The sequence below is a fragment of the Haliotis rubra genome, unplaced genomic scaffold (assembly GCF_003918875.1).
Source record: "Haliotis rubra isolate DU_JTF1 unplaced genomic scaffold, ASM391887v1 Scf193, whole genome shotgun sequence".
Taxonomy (NCBI): domain Eukaryota; kingdom Metazoa; phylum Mollusca; class Gastropoda; order Lepetellida; family Haliotidae; genus Haliotis; species Haliotis rubra.
The window spans coordinates 271,716-287,885 of record NW_025765925.1 but is presented as its reverse complement, the minus strand read 5'-3'; the positions used below and the strand labels follow the sequence as shown (position 1 = coordinate 287,885).

The following is a 16,170-nucleotide window of genomic DNA, read 5'->3' as shown; positions in this document are numbered from 1 at the left end:
ATTTTTCAATGCGTAATTCTATGCGTATCTTAGTAAGTAAGTGAGTATGATTTTACTGTGCTTGTAGCAATATTCCAGTAATTATCAAGACGGGGGGACACCAGAACTAGGATTCACACATTGTACCCACTAGGGTGACATCGTAAGTCAACCAGAATGTCATATATTTGTTTCCCTATCTCTATTTTATTGGTATAATTGCAGTTCTCAGTGTACTATTTTTGTTAAAGGTCACATGCAACGTAAAACACAACTTTGCAGATTCTGATTCTTTTTGTATGGACTAACAGTAACAAATTATCAAAAATGGAAAATCAACTAATAAAGTTTAAATCAGAGTTCAAACGATTCACTAAATTCACCCCAGTTGGGTTGAAAAGTGGTTTCAACAGCTGTGCTGCGCTGCACTGCGCAGTGAATAGGTTCGCACAGCTTGAAGCGGGGATTCCCCAATTATTATAGGTCGTGAGCAGGAGTAGTCTAATCTTGGTTGTGTACACAAACAACAAATAGTAAATAATCTACTCGTTACATAAAAGAACCTTGTTATGGATCTACCTCTACTAAGCTACTAGTATGTGTCAACCAGTGATGCGTTTGACATTTCAAGACGGAAAACCTTCCCTGGCAGTGAGTACTCGGAGTAGGCTTTGATGTGAGCTATTATTTTAAATGTTTTGACTTTTGTTGATATTTCACAGGCTCGAGCTTTTTATATGTTATTACAGTAGATTACCGATTTAACTGTTTATATAATTTCATTTGACTATTTCACCACATGTTCTTCTTACGGAGTCACTTTCTCAGTTCGATACTTAAAAGCAACTTCATTATTTAATATTGTCAGAATTTCTAACAGTGATAGAGATATGCCTCTGTCACAAACAAAACTCAATGTGTGTTTTATTGACACCTGTGTGTCTGCCTGCCTGTCTGCTAATGACAATATGCAATACACAACTTTGATCACTGACCTCATGCAGTTTGAACTTAACACCTATCAGGCTATTGATTTATGGCTTGGGCACCCGAGTTCTGTCACATTATGTAATTACAGAGACTGACAGGTGTGATACTTGTACACATGACATGTTATGTTGTTTGTTGATTACAAAATGTTATACATAAAAAAATGAGCATGTATTTACAAAACCCAACATCTCTATACACACACAAAGAGCCCTGAGAGTATCAGCAAATGAACCTGCAGCCAATGAAAGACTTCGTTACACTTACGTGCACGCCCACCCGCTCTGACTGGGTTCGGTATCCCAGGTGCTTCGTTTCGAGGCAAGTAAACCCAAGTACACAATATTGCTCTTTTGATTTGCGATTGTACGCTTATAATTTTGTTTATTTGTTTTTTCATAATCAGCAATGTGTATTATATGTCATGAATAAGTGATAATTGTGTTTTAATTATGTTTTTTTTGTTTTGTTGGTTGCATGTGACCTTTAAGTTTCCAAGTGAGACATTAGAATTATTTGTCCTGAATTCTCATTGTCGTCCCAGTTTATTAGTGCTGATTCTAACATACCATTCAGACAAGTTAAAGAACTACCAATTAAAAGCAAAAGCAATTTAACTGAAACATAATTGCTGTATATTTAGAAGTAAATACTGTCAGTGAATACGACAGTCTATCGTTTGTACTATCGGTAAATAACAGGATTGTGAATGGTTTGTAGAATGGGCCATCTAGTACATATCTCCTATAAGACTAGGTATTGTTATAGCGCTTTATCAGCCTCTTAACGTGTCAATGGCTGACCACCCATAGAGGCTGTGTATAAGCCTCAACTCTGACCTGCAGTAAACCTAACCAACTTACCACTGGCCTACAAGAATATACATCTGGCCTTTGTCAGGCTGTTGTTGAATCTTCAAAGGACTCTCCAGACAATAGCATTGATATGTGTGATATATCTGTATAACATTTTATGATTGTTTTCTTGTTACAGAGGTTTTCTTGGTCATTGTGTTACAGAGGTTTTCTTGGTCATTGTGTTACAGAAGTTTTCTTGGTCATTGTGTTACAGAGGTTTTCTTGGTCATTGTGTTACAGAGGTTTTCTTGGTCATTGTGTTACAGAGGTTTTCTTGGTCATTGTCTTACAGAGGTTTTCTTGGTCATTTGTGTTACAGAGGTTTTCTTTGGTCATTGTGTTACAGAGTCATTGTGTTACAGAGGTTTTCTTGGTCATTGTGTTACAGAGGTTTTCTTGGTCATTGTGTTACAGAGGTTTTCTTGGTCATTGTGTTACAGAGGTTTTCTTGGTCATTGTGTTACAGAGGTTTTCTTGGTCATTGTGTTACAGAGGTTTTCTTGGTCATTGTCTTACAGAGGTTTTCTTGGTCATTGTCTTACAGAGGTTTTCTTGGTCATTACAGAGGTTTTCTTGGCCATTGTCTTACAGAGGTTTTCTTGGTCAGTCCTTGTGTTACAGAGGTTTTCTTGGTCATTGTGTTACAGAGGTTTTCTTGGTCATTTTGGTCATTGTTTTACAGAAGTTTTCTTGGTCATTCATTGTGCTACAGAGGTTTTCTTGGTCATTGTTTTGTTGGTTATTGTGTCTAGTTACAGAAAAGTAATTCCAAAACACAGGTTTTATTTCAGGTTAATCCTGTAAAATATAGCTCTAGATATAATAGTCTTAAATCAATGTTTTAAACACCAAAACAAAATATCTGTTTTTACAATTTTGAACGATAATGTAGAAGAACGTCGTAGTTTATAAAAGTGTCTAATAGCAAATAGAATAACTAAAGAAAACAAGTTTACTTATGTGTTCTATAAGCTCAACAGATTTTGGCTTACTTTAATCCAAATACAATCCAGCTTTAATAATATTGTAACAACTTTTTATGCTCTCCCTAGTGTCGAGGGCCAGGGTAGATCACTCTGCTGGCGCTAGAATATCCAAGATCACTAGAATATCCAAGATCGTGTGTGGCTCTTAGATTTGGTCTGTGTCTTCACATATGTTTGTTAGCGTCACATGACAATCCGACATTAAACAGAACAAGTTCAGGCTAATTGCTCTGTGGCTTCCAGACAACACAAAAACCCTCCTCATGCCAAACTGATTACCACCTTTAGACTTTTTGCAGTGCGTGTTTGTAGAGAATTAAAAAGTGGCCAGAGCAAATAGCTGTCCAATTACAACTTAGTGGATTTTATGAAGAAATTGTACAAATATTTGATCTGCAGATGAATAAACTTTGACCGTCATGATGTAACAATTAGGTATCTGTCAACAGTTGTCAAGGGTTTTATGTTACTGTATTACACACTTTATGTATCAAGATATACCATTTCTTACTCTTTGAAAATATATAATTTTGATAGCAATATACAAATCCTTTTAAATTGAAAAGGAGCTTCAGTCAGAAACTGAAGTTGCAGAAACTATGGAAAATCTAGACTTACCCCATTTAGGGCTTTAGTATTAGAGTCAGGGTTGTGTGGAAGGGGAAATAATGTGCTTTAGGGACTGTGAGACCGACTAGTGTCAAAGGTGTGTAAACAGTGTTCTGTGATAGGCATCATGAAAGACAACTGATTGGCTATGGGTCTATAATCGGAGTACTTAATTCAGGTTTAATGAGTGACCAAGTGGTCGGGAGAGCTGTAATTTGCAATGCAGAGTTGCATCCCTTTGGCAGGCATGGATGTGCACCCCATGATTATGTTGCAAGGTCTGTCTGCACAATACTAGTGCAAGTTGGTTTCACTGATCATTGTTGTGCGGAACTTGTAAAGCCTGCATCACTTTCCGGCTTTCCTACTATGTCAAGGAGGCATGCTAAAATATAAATGAAATAAGTGAAAAAGCATTGTTGAACTCGCTCCCTCACTCCCTCACTCGTTCACTCACTCACTCACTCGCTCACTCGTTCACTCACTCCGCTCCATGCCATGCCACACTGTACCATGCGGCTTAACTTTTATGTATCTAATTAGGAACATAATTAATTGTCTGATAGATTTGTGACCTGCTAACCTGCATACAGTTGTGATAAGTGATTTAACTTTGAATAAATTCTGAAACTGACAATGTGTTGAAGTACACAGGACATCAGAGTGTTACGGCTTGGTCCTCTGTTTTGCAATTTCATACTTACCCACAACACAGCCTAGTTGAAAGGCCACTGTAAAGGAAAAATAACAAATGTTCGTGAAGTCAACTGTTTGCCTTTCTGTGAAAATATTTGAACAAATGTGTATGGGTTAAACTCTTTCAACACAGACAAGCGGTTTGTTTTCCTAACATGAACCTACAAGCCATACTTGTCTAACTAGGATTAAGTTAATTGCTGTGAGAAGAGGTCAACCTGGAAGCTGCAGGGGTCGTACAGGACTTGCTTGTGTCAAAACATTTGGTCAAATCTGGCAACAATTTGTAGGTTGTCGGTCAGTTGGGCTTCAAGTTTGGAGACAATATTTGACCAATCAGAAGGCTTGTCTTATTGGTCATTCGCGATTTGTTGGAGTTGAGAACACAAAAAAACTGTTTTTCTGATTACAATGACAGTAGTACTTGAAATTTAACAAGGGCGTAAAATAGTTTGGCTATCCCATGTGACTAGTGGTTTTTTTATGTGAACAATTTATTAAACTTGGCATGTTGTCATGAAATTATGAAGAATTAATTTTGAGTGCATCCATAATTCAGTTTTGAGTTCTCCAAGTTTGGCAACCATCTTTTATGTCTGTTTAAAAAATATGAAAATATTTATTCACAATTTTTTGCACACAAAATTATGTAGTGGTGAGGTGGTGCCCTTAGCTGATTTGTGAATTTTTATGTTTTGACAAATTTAATTTCCAGGGGAATAGGAAAAACTACAAGTCAGATGAAGGCTGAACCTGTTTAATGTTTTCTTGTATTACTGTTTGACATGTCTTCATGAAACACACTGTACACAGAGGGTCATGCCATTTCCTGACAACTAATGGTATTCAATGAAGAAATGTTTGAAATTAGCACAAGTTAAAAAAAGACAAAAACATTTCCAACACTATAAATCAAACACTGGCACTACATTGATCTTTACACAATAATCTCTTTTTTCTACTCCAGATTATTCCTGTCATGAAGAAACGCAACAAAATAGACACTAAAGTCTAAGATTTCTTTAGAGTACAATATAAATACATATTAACTTATTTATCCTCGCATGAACGCTGTTACACCCATGTACTATCACTGACCACTGGTTTGTGAGACCAGGGATGATATAAATAGCACAATCCAATATGGCCTTAGGGAATAAATTCTTATATCTCACACAATATCTGAGATTGGATGTTGAGAGTGATCTCCCCCTGGGGGTAAGTCTGCGGCGTTCCTTGCACAGGACTTCCCCTTGCAGGATGTTTATCAGTGGGTGGTGAAACAATACATATTGTAGCGTATCTTAGATCTCACATCCCCTGGAAGCATATTTGCTGTGTTTGCTCTTTTTTACTAGAATATTTATGAAATGACTCATTCATAGTGTAAGTTCAGATAAACTCATCAAACTGAATGGACTACATTTATTTCCTTTTTATTGTGTCTCTTGTGGAGGCTGAAGACAAGGATCCCCTAATGACTATTATTTGATGAGAGACGTTAATGACTCGTTATCAGTTAAAAACCAATGAATATTATGAAATGTTCCTGGAATGGTTCAAGTATGTGTGCATGAGCGCTCTCCAACACCAGATGACATTTCTGATCACTGTGGATGCAGTAAGGGTTTTATACCCGTACTGACAGAGGGGTCCAGTTTACTGGGAATCAAACCTGACACAGGTCGATATTTGTAACAAGTTGTGTTAGGAGGTCATCCAATTTGGATTTGAGAGCCAAGTAGAGTGTTGTGGAACATTGTCTTGGTCTCTGAGTGTAGGTGAACTCTGTACAGTAAGATTTTAGTACTGTGGACCCTGCTTATTCATAATCCCTTTCAGGACAATTCCTGCTGAGAAGCTTACATGAGGACAAGGAGACATTACTCTAACCTTGATTCATTAATCTGGAAAATGGCTAATCCAGTTTCAGTGTAACACTATGATTATTTGTTTTATCTCATCAAGAGTTACTTACTGATTGCAATTGTGTTAATCCAGAGGGAAATCATCCAGAACAGCTGTTTACAAGATCACACTTACTGTTTCATAACAAAACCTGCAATGTGGGTTATAAGTCACTGGTCAAGGTCATCTTTGATGTCAATTTGAAACATGGTTGTGTCAGTCCTAATGCCACTGTTGTACTTGTACCTTCACAATACGGATACTTAGATTATTACATCAACTCAAGAAGTGTGAAGGTGTGGAAACAATGTTTTTGATTGAAATTGAATTTTTGTATTTTATGACTTTTGAAAGAAATACAGCTGATGAGCTGGCTTATGTTTGTGCAAGTACCTGGAAATACATGTAGTTTTTCTTATCATATTACAGTTATGAGACAAGAAGTGCCTGTATTCAATACAAGGATCTGATGAGTAGGCGATGAGTAGAGACACTACTGGTGTCATGTCCTCCATCGCGCACGTGACGGAACAGTGTGACTGATTAATGTCCGACAATCAGTGGGCTGTTCACTGATTAATGCCCTCGCTGGCCGGAATGTTTCTGCTGTAATACTTACTAGCCAACATCATCATGGCCGAGCAGATTTATATCGGCCCCAGGAAATGGACAGGCAATCAGGGGATTGGTCAGGGGGCCCATCTTGGGAGGATTTAGATCAGCAGTTTATTGAATTTTTAATTGATTTGTTAAGTGGAAGAAAGAACTTGAAATAGGTTGACTAGATCTATTTACCAATTAGAAAAATGATTTCAAATCTTTTCACACACTCTCCTCAACAGTTCAATGGTCTTACTTCGATGGTGATCTTCATGTGCTAACGGTACACTTGTCTGTAGGTTTTGTAAATGTATTATGACATGATATTTGTAGTCATTAATCATTAAGTAGTCAAAGGCTAAAAAAAATTCTATCAAGAGTTACATCCCTTAGGCATGCCAGGAACCTAGCATTGTGGGTTTCAAATCTAAGATTTACTTTGGTTATGTTTCCTGGTTGTCACATTGTTGTGTAGAGTTATTACTGAAATACTGTTTAACCAGACTTCCAACTTGGACAAGAAGGTATCCTCTCCATGTTCAAACTGTAACCATAGTGACATATAACAGAATTCGTTCACACTCAGTCACTGTCATTTCAATAATCTTGTATCATGGGTTTCATGGATGTGGTATATGTTTATGATGGCTGCTATTCTCTCTTCACACATAAATCTGACACACCCTTATATGACAGAATGAGCATATATGCTCGCTCACTCACTCACTCACTCACTCACTCACTCACTCGCTCAAATGAGCTGTTACATATGTTCATTGAAGTATTCAGGATAAGGATTTCCACTATTAGCTGATCTAGGTGCTCACTGATTTCTAGACACTAGCCACATTTAGCCACTCCAGTAGTTCCATTCACTGCTAAGACCAAACAAACATAATGTGTTTCCCTACCACCCCCAATCTGATGACAATGTCCCTGTTTCCCTCACAGTATTGTCCGTCTTTCATCCACCTAGCGTTTGGATTGATGAACCTATCATTTAAAGACAAGAAAGCAAAAAAGTCAACCTTCCATATTCGTTGATAATCTGAAATGGGAATCCAACAATTTTGGGGGTCAGGTGGGGGGTAACGTAACTAGACTCAGTCATGTTGACTCAAACGGTATATCCACAAACAACATAAGGCCCCTGTTATACATCATACTAATGTCTTTGGCCGAGCATACTAGATCAAGTAGAGTCATAATCCTTTCAGTCAGTTTGTTGACAGTCAACAACAATAGAAAGCGTATTGTACTAGAAAAATCTGAGCCTACATGACTAGAATTCCAACCCAGACGGGGGCCTCCTTTGTTGTGATCAGCTGAGGAGCACTTCCTCGTTTGTGTTTGGGAAATCTATACTTCCTGGCACGGCCCACATCCTATCATAACTCTCAGAAACTGCTGACCGGTGCTGCTAGCTCCTGTATATACCAGTGTCTTCAGATTTCAGATTATTTCAAATCATCAATTACATCTGGCTTTTTCTAATTATCTTATGTCACACTTGGACGCTGCAGTTTGCCGTTGTGAGGCGTACATGGTATAAGTCTACTGTAGCTGGATTTATTCTCATTCTTAGGAGCTTCATGAAAGTAAGTATGCGTTTACTCACCTGAATGGTTGGCATTCTTTCTACCTTTCTTGTTAAATTTATTCATGGTATTACACAGCTGGATGGTTTTTACGGTTAGCCATAACGATATGATTGAAGTGGCTGAGGTTGTTATTTCTGTGACAGCCATTCATTAGGAGTACAGAGCTGTGCCCGGTCATAGACCCTCACTGTACGACATCACATACCTCATGTCCATGACTTAAACAGGTCACTGTCCCTCGTGATGTGCCTTAATGATCTCGAGATAATGACAGCGGCATGGTTTTTGACGATCAATATTAGTGCGATCTGTGTTTCCTTCTTGAGATCCACATACAAGATGTGGAACTTGGTGATGTAATGATGGGATGAAGATATGCAGAAATATTGTACCGTGTTGGACTGATTTGATAGCGCTGTCAGAGGAGCATCATTGCTCTGTTTTGGATTATGTTCACATGTTTTTCGGTCGGGATGACTACATGGTCTACAGATGTCTGAGGGTTTGGGTAATTGAGTTATGTTTCCTGGCGGGATTTCTATTTATGACGATGTCATGTAGGTCATCGGAGTGGATGTGGTGTCCAAGATTGCATGTTTTACTTGCAGACTTACATCTCAGGCTGTTTTACTAGAAACTCTGACATAATACGTGTCACTGTAGAGTTTAATGCAATCAAGGAATGATACTTAATTCTCAATATAGTTTAATTTTCAAAATTAGTTAGAACCCTGAAACAACCTCTTTCATTAATTTGCTTCAAGAAAACTGATAACAGCCTGATAATACTTGTATTTAGAAAATATTGTTGCATTTTCGCCCCCTCCAACCTGTCTTCTGTTCCTGCCTTGTGTATTAGTAACGCCCTTTGTGATATTCAGTTTGTGAGTTTGAGAAGCACAAATACTTCTGGATTACAACCAAATACATGTAATGATCATCATGGCTTAGATATTGGTCTGTACATGTGACTCTTCTTCCTGTGCATACTGCTGATCCAGTACACCGATCTCGACACGCAGCAGATCCATGTGTGGGTTTACGACATGATTCTGTCAATAGTCTTATTTTTTAGTTTTAAATACATTGAATTATTTTCCGTATCCTTCAAGCAACTGGTCTGATCAATCACTATTTTACTTCATAAGTTATGGTATCGACAGTATGTTTTGTGTTGTTTTCTCGAAGTGGTTAGGTCTTAACTTTGTTTGCTATTGCGTTTTATATACTAACCAATAACCAATATATTTCCATATATGGGCAACTTTCCGTGCAATTAGGTTTACAGGAAACACTTTAGCATGCTCCACAGAGTATGTGCTATGATGCTTAAAGAGATCGACAAGTATCACAATTTATACATCATCATGTTTCTCTGGGCGGGTGACTGAAACAGGGGTTGTCTCAAAACTCACAAGATTAATTTCAATAAATCATTCAAATGTATTTATAATTTGTATTGTTGCTAAATCTATATCATATGTTCTGTTTATGATTGCACATGTTGGTAATTCAGTAGTGGACATGTGTGCTGTTGGGTAGTTCAGGAAGGACTAAGCTTTAGCACATCTTACCGACGTCCCTGATCAAACCCCCTATGAGTATAGTTTGTGAAGCCCATTTAAAGTGTGATGGTTTTGATTCAATATTGCTTCAAATCACCAAAACCCAACTCACTTATTAACTACATGAAACACAGATCACAACTGGAGGTGGCGTTGAGTGTGTACATTTCCTGGCTGAACACTTGACTTTTGAAGCTTGAATATTGCTTCATGGGTTTTGAGACAGACCCCAGTTAGTTACATAATATGCCCTTAAAGACAAAGCCTATCATTGAAGCCTGAAACCAAGTACTTCAGTTTGTGAAAAACAATGCATTGTTTTGTGGTTGTTGTGTATCAGAGACCAGCATTTGTTTAGGACAGTTACCTGAGCCATTACTTCACAATATTGTAACGTTGATTAATTTAATCTGGAAAAGAGGAGGGTAATATATGGAGTTGATCAAAGTTGATGTGTTGATATTTGCCCTGGTAGGATGTGATATCGTCTGTATCAGTCCCTGACCATCCTATTTGCTCCTCCACCGATCCCTCAGATAAACGTCTTGTCTCTAAAAAATGAATGCTTGGAATGAACTTTGATGTGAATGTTATGTGATAAAGAGCTCTTAGCTTAGCTGAAAGTGTCAGCTGGTTTTCAGTAGGAGGTAGATTTAATAGTGTTAATTTTTGGAGGTCCATGTAATATTTGTGTTTTCTGTTGGAGGTAGATATTATATTGGTGTATGTGTTTCAGGAACACAAGGAGAAGACGCTCCAGAGGTTTGCTGACATGCAGAATCAGGCCAACCACAAACACCCAGGTAAGTCATTGTCATGTGGTTACATGGTCTCTACCTAATGGTCATCAGCTGTATGTATTATCTCCAACATGAGCATGTGAATACGTGAGATGTTTATATGGATAACAACTTCTTTTTATTCTTTATACCACGTTTCAGAGCTAATTCTTGCTCCTTAATTCACCTGATGAAGGAGCAAGTATTATAGCTCTACACTTTGTATAAAGAATATAAAGACGTTATTATCCATAAAAACTTGCCATGTATTCATGTTCGTCCAACTTCTAAATACCTTTCAGGAATGTCAACATGGGCATGATTTAGACATTTTTTAAATGAATACAGAAAATCATTGCATGAACTTTCCTGACACTGTGATATTCATGTTTGTGTTCCTGGTGCTTTTCTGATTACGTCTGGGCACTAACTGAGATACTTATGTTAGACTAAAGACTTTTCTTACGTGTAATTTTTTGCTCACCTTGATTGTGTGATCAACTGATAAACCTCAGCTCTGAATTAGGACAATGTGTGCATGACTGCATGTACCCCTGACAATTTGGATCTTTGCTTGGACTAATAACCATTTGTTGTTAAGGTGCTGGGTTCTGATCCATGAAGTGTCCATAATGTTATAAACTGACTGAACCATACAGTTTATCCATGGCTTACGCCATAATGTAGAGCTAGGAATACTTTGTGGATCAGGCCTGCGGCTCATTCAGGGACAGTGACATACGTGTTGAAATAATCATTCTTCATCCGAAAGTCCAGGTTCAATTCCCATAATGTGTGAGGTTCATTCCTGGTATATCTCAGTAGAATATTGCTGAACGTGACATAAACATACCCACCACTCACTCACTCACTAACCGCCTCAGTGGTGTAGTGGTTGGAGCGTCCGCCCGGAGAGCAGAAGGTCGTGGGTTCGTACCCCGGCCGCGTCATACCAAAAGACGTAAAAATATGGTACTTGTTGGTCCCTGCCTGGCGCTCGGCATTAATGGGTACAGCAAGGACTGGTCGGCTCGGAGTCAGTATAATGTGTCTGAGTGGGGTATTCATGCTTCACTGTGGCATGGTATCTCAGTGGGCTAGTGAAACCAGCTTAAGTCTGGGCTAGTACAAGCAGCCGCACATACACATTCACACGCATGCACGTCGTCATATGAGCGAAATATTCTCAAGCACGACGTAAAACCCAATTTCACCACCTCACCACTCACTCACTCTGTGACATGATAGAGCTGTTGTGTGCTCAGTATTAGTGTATGTTCAAATGGCTGGAAATAACAAACGTGGTCAATGACACGTGACTAGACATGATGGTTTGCAATATCGGTTGTATTTCCTGTATGCTTGTCATTGATTGATAGACAGATATTGAGATTACTGTGTGTATTTTATCATAAATTAAGCCGGAAATAGCCCTACTGTCACATTTGGATGCTTTTAAAAAATGAAACTTAGCAATAGTACTTTCCGGTTTGTAATTTAGTTGCAGCTGATTTTTTCCCACTTTTCTGAGCAGGAACAATTAACATGATTAAAACATATGTTATATTTGTGATTACACTTACTTAATAATGTAAATTTAACATGTTGCATTTGACCACTTTCTAAAAATCGGCATTGTGTAATCATAGTAGGAACAATTAGTACTAAATCTTCAATAAATCCCCGTTAGCGTAATAGCAACCTGTGGTATCCTGAATAAAGAATTCATCATGTTTGCGTCCAGTAACGACCCACCAACAACCTGTAACTATTTCTTGCTGCAACCGCAACCTCATTAATATTTCATACTGCATGTTAGAGCTGTCACTCATCTGTTCACGATCTACAGGAGATTAGCTCCAAGGTGAGGTGAAATGAACTATTCCTAATGTTTAATTATCTAGGACAGGTCATGGTATCGGTGAGCCAGGTTTGTGTGTATATAGAAACTGCCTGTCTTTGATCACAATCTGTGAGTTCAGGGCAGAACAAACACACTACAATCAAGTGTAAGTTGTAAATACTGTATGGAGTGGTTACTAGTGGTGTGAGCTGGTATGTACAATGAATAATTCCTGTCCAAGTGACAGCTTTGCCGTCTTCACTGGTCCCACATTGATTTATTGAGCAGTCATTTGGCAGCTCGAACCATGGGGCTAATGCAGTTTGCTCATATTCAAAAGAAGGTAATATCGATATTATCAAAATCAGGGTTAGCATGGTGTTCATCAGAATCTGCTTGTGACAATTGTGTGACGGTAATTACATATTAATCACCGCGCAATTGTTAATTGTTGTATCAGCATTTTCAGTTGAAGGTGACTGCGATATTCAATCTCGAAGCCCATATTCAATCCAGATGTTTTTGTTTGTGATTTGTGTGTATTGAAACATCAGGTGTACAATTGGAGCATCCTCTAGATTCATATATACTGCTCAAAAGAAGTTAAGGAACACTGATGTTTCATTTCATGTCAGATTAACTAAAGAACTATAAAAGAATCTGGTGGTCCTAAACTTTTTTAATTTTTTGACTATTATACATTACACAGTTTGAGAAGAATGATTTTGGTTTTGAATGGTTTGTGTTAAATCTGTGTCAGTTTTTGCAACTTGCTTGTCTTGATATTAAATAATGAATTCGAACCATCATGTCATTCAAATGTGCTTTCATCTTCTTTTGTGACTTCAAGTTTGGATTTGTTTTATCTACTACCAATCATCAGAATCAGGAATCAAGTCCAATTAGAAAACATGAAACAATTGTGAAAGTTCAAGCTTTTGAGGTTGATAGGGTAGCCTAGTGGTTAAAGCATTCGCTCATCACGCCAGAGACACGGGTTCGATTACCCACATAGGTACAATGTGTGAAGCCCATTTCTGGTGTCCCCGTTGTATTGCTGGAATATTGCTAAAAGCAGGATAAAAATAAAACTCACTCAAGCCTTTAAAGATCAAGTTGTTTATTTGTTGTGGCCTTATACAGATACAGGAACATGTCAAAACCTGTCACATGTAACTTTTGTATGTAAGAACACATAACTCTGCAGTATTTGTATCCAGTTATCCTCCCTGATTTGATTTGTTGACAGGGCATGTTATCTAAACCAGTTGCACTTGGCTGACTCAAGCCGGCTCAAGCATGTGTTGTTATATATCTACAATCAGTACATTACTAAACACTATCAGCTATTTATAATATCCAGGAATATGAGTGTAAGCCTTGATGACAGTTTCCTGGTTGATACTTAATCATTAATCTTGAGAGTCCTTCAGCAAATAGACATCAGATTATCTGCCTTGGCAGGCCTTTAAACTGACAGATTTCAAAATATAAAAAGTTGTCTTCATTAAGTTTCCTTGAAGAAATAGATGACTTATTCCTTGACCATTTGATAGGTGATAAAATCAGCTTTGTCATCAGATATCTTCAGTTGAGGTTGGTTGTAAATTGTGACTTTTTCACAATGAGATTTTGTGGCGTGGCAAATTAAATAGCACATGTTTGTAGTTTGGAGTTCAGATGCAGAATAATGGAAGTCCCAAGTATTATAATTGCCTCAAAAGTGGATCAGGGTAGTTATGACATCACCCAGGAAGTATATAATGAGTGCTGTTGAAAACAGTAGCAGTGAACTGATCTTGAGCATCATTGTAACTGGGAGTTTCAGAAGCTGAGGTTTCCTAGGAAAATGATTGTTGTCTAAAGTTTCCTGTAAACATGTATTGAACAAAAAACATAAAGGATCATGAATATTTAGGAAGATCATGTTTTTATGAAATCGCATGCTTGGTCTTTTCTGAACCCAAATCCCCTTATTTGGATAAGATGTGTTTTGTGCTTTTCTGAACCAAAATATCCCTTATTTTGTGAAAATGTATCTTGTGCTTTTTGTATTACATATATCAAGACTATATAGGATAAGATTTTCCCTTCACTAAACATTTCAAACAAAAAACCCCTTAAAATCAGTGACACTAGGAGACACCTGAAATGTTCGCCAGCTAGCTAAGCAGCATAGCTTAGTTAGTGCAGTGAAAATCAATGATGCTAAGTTTTCAAAAATGAGGAACTGGGAAGGTGCTTGTTTTCTTTAATGTGGGAAATTCTCAAAATTCAAGAACTTCAGCCGAGCTCTTTCAGGATTGGTACTTGACAAGTTTGGTCCGAATCTAACAGCTGAGATGTGAAAACATTCCTACTATGAGAGCGCTGACCATTCTCATCGACAGATGTTTAGAGAAGAACCCCAGTAAATTTGTCAAGTGGCGGCTATGCTAATATCAAACATAAGGCATTGATTATTGCTGACGATCTAACAAGGGTTTGTTGGCATGTAAAATAAAGCAAACCTACGTGACTATTAGAGTGATCGATACTGTTTACCAAGCCAGTGCACAACTCATGTTTAGATTAATACACCCTTCTACTATTAGGATAACGGCAGTACACGCAGTCCAGTATCAGGTGTCAAGAATCTGTATATATATACAAGCTGATCATGGTTTTGTTAAGGAAATATAAAGATTTTTTCCCCAAATGATTTTTTAAGAGTTATTTCCAGTAGCGACTTTTTCAGTGACATTGTGTCAAAAGGTTTGCTTCCTTGGTTTTTTTATTGTATTTTTCTTAACTTGAATGAAATTGTGTCATGTAGTCATGCATGATTGTGAACTAAAGCAGGTGGAGTCAGGGACTATATCTGTTGGGGATGTGATAAAGATATTTAGCTCACTTTGGGGGTCATTGTGTTAGACGTGTTTACCCCTTGTTGAGAGAGTACTTATCCTGCAAACACACACACTTCTAATGTTGATGACCACAGGTGGCCATGGGGGCACAGTACATCATGTAGTAGTCATTATGTCCGTTGGGCATGTCAGGAACCGATGATGTGGGTTCAAATCCCACTTTATTTTGATGTGTGGGTTTCTTGGCACCATACTGTTCACACCAATTGTTCCACCTCTTGAGTCCAGCGTGACTTTGCGCCATGTCATAGCTGCAGATCTGTTCCAAGTGGTGTTAATCGTGAACACGGATGTCGTTTCAACACTGGTCACAGGAAAGTTTCAACCATTGAAGGAACTTGATCACTTATGAAGAACTTGAATGCACTTTAAAGGATTAAAGTGCATAAGGAGTGTGTTGTACTGAGAGCAAGTCCAAGTAGCATTACAGTACAAACATTGCTTGATTTCCACAGTCTGGAATAGTCTGTCGCTGTACATGGCTATTTTGACTGTGAACAAACTGTTGTGTATTTTGTATTGATGAAAATAGGAAAGCTTCCTCAAATCCTAAGGTAGACCAAGTATATAGCTTTATGATTATTAGTGTTGTAACTTAGTCCATTTTACTCTTCTATACCACCACTTCAGTGTACCTGGCCTAGGGTTATGCACTGTTGTTATGGACTGTTGTTATGCACTGTTGTTATGCACTGTTGTTATGGACTGTTGTTATGCACTGTTGTTATGGACTGTTGTTATGCACTGTTGTTATGCACTGTTGTTATGGACTGTTGTTATGGACTGTTGTTATGCACTGTTGTTATGCACTGTTGTTAGCACTGTTGTTATGGACTGTTGTTAGCACT

At 37.9% G+C, this 16,170-nt stretch overlaps 1 protein-coding gene across 3 annotated transcripts in view; it reads left to right on the top strand.

The window, feature by feature from the left end:
• The window catches only part of LOC124274661, an 82,690-nt gene that overhangs the window by 52,119 nt on the left and 14,401 nt on the right, over positions 1 to 16,170 (top strand). For all 3 annotated transcript variants that reach the window (XM_046710017.1, XM_046710016.1, XM_046710018.1), the window contains one exon: positions 10,528 to 10,594. In XM_046710017.1, coding sequence (XP_046565973.1) covers positions 10,528 to 10,594 — 67 coding nt within the window. The remainder of the gene's footprint in view (positions 1 to 10,527; positions 10,595 to 16,170) is intronic.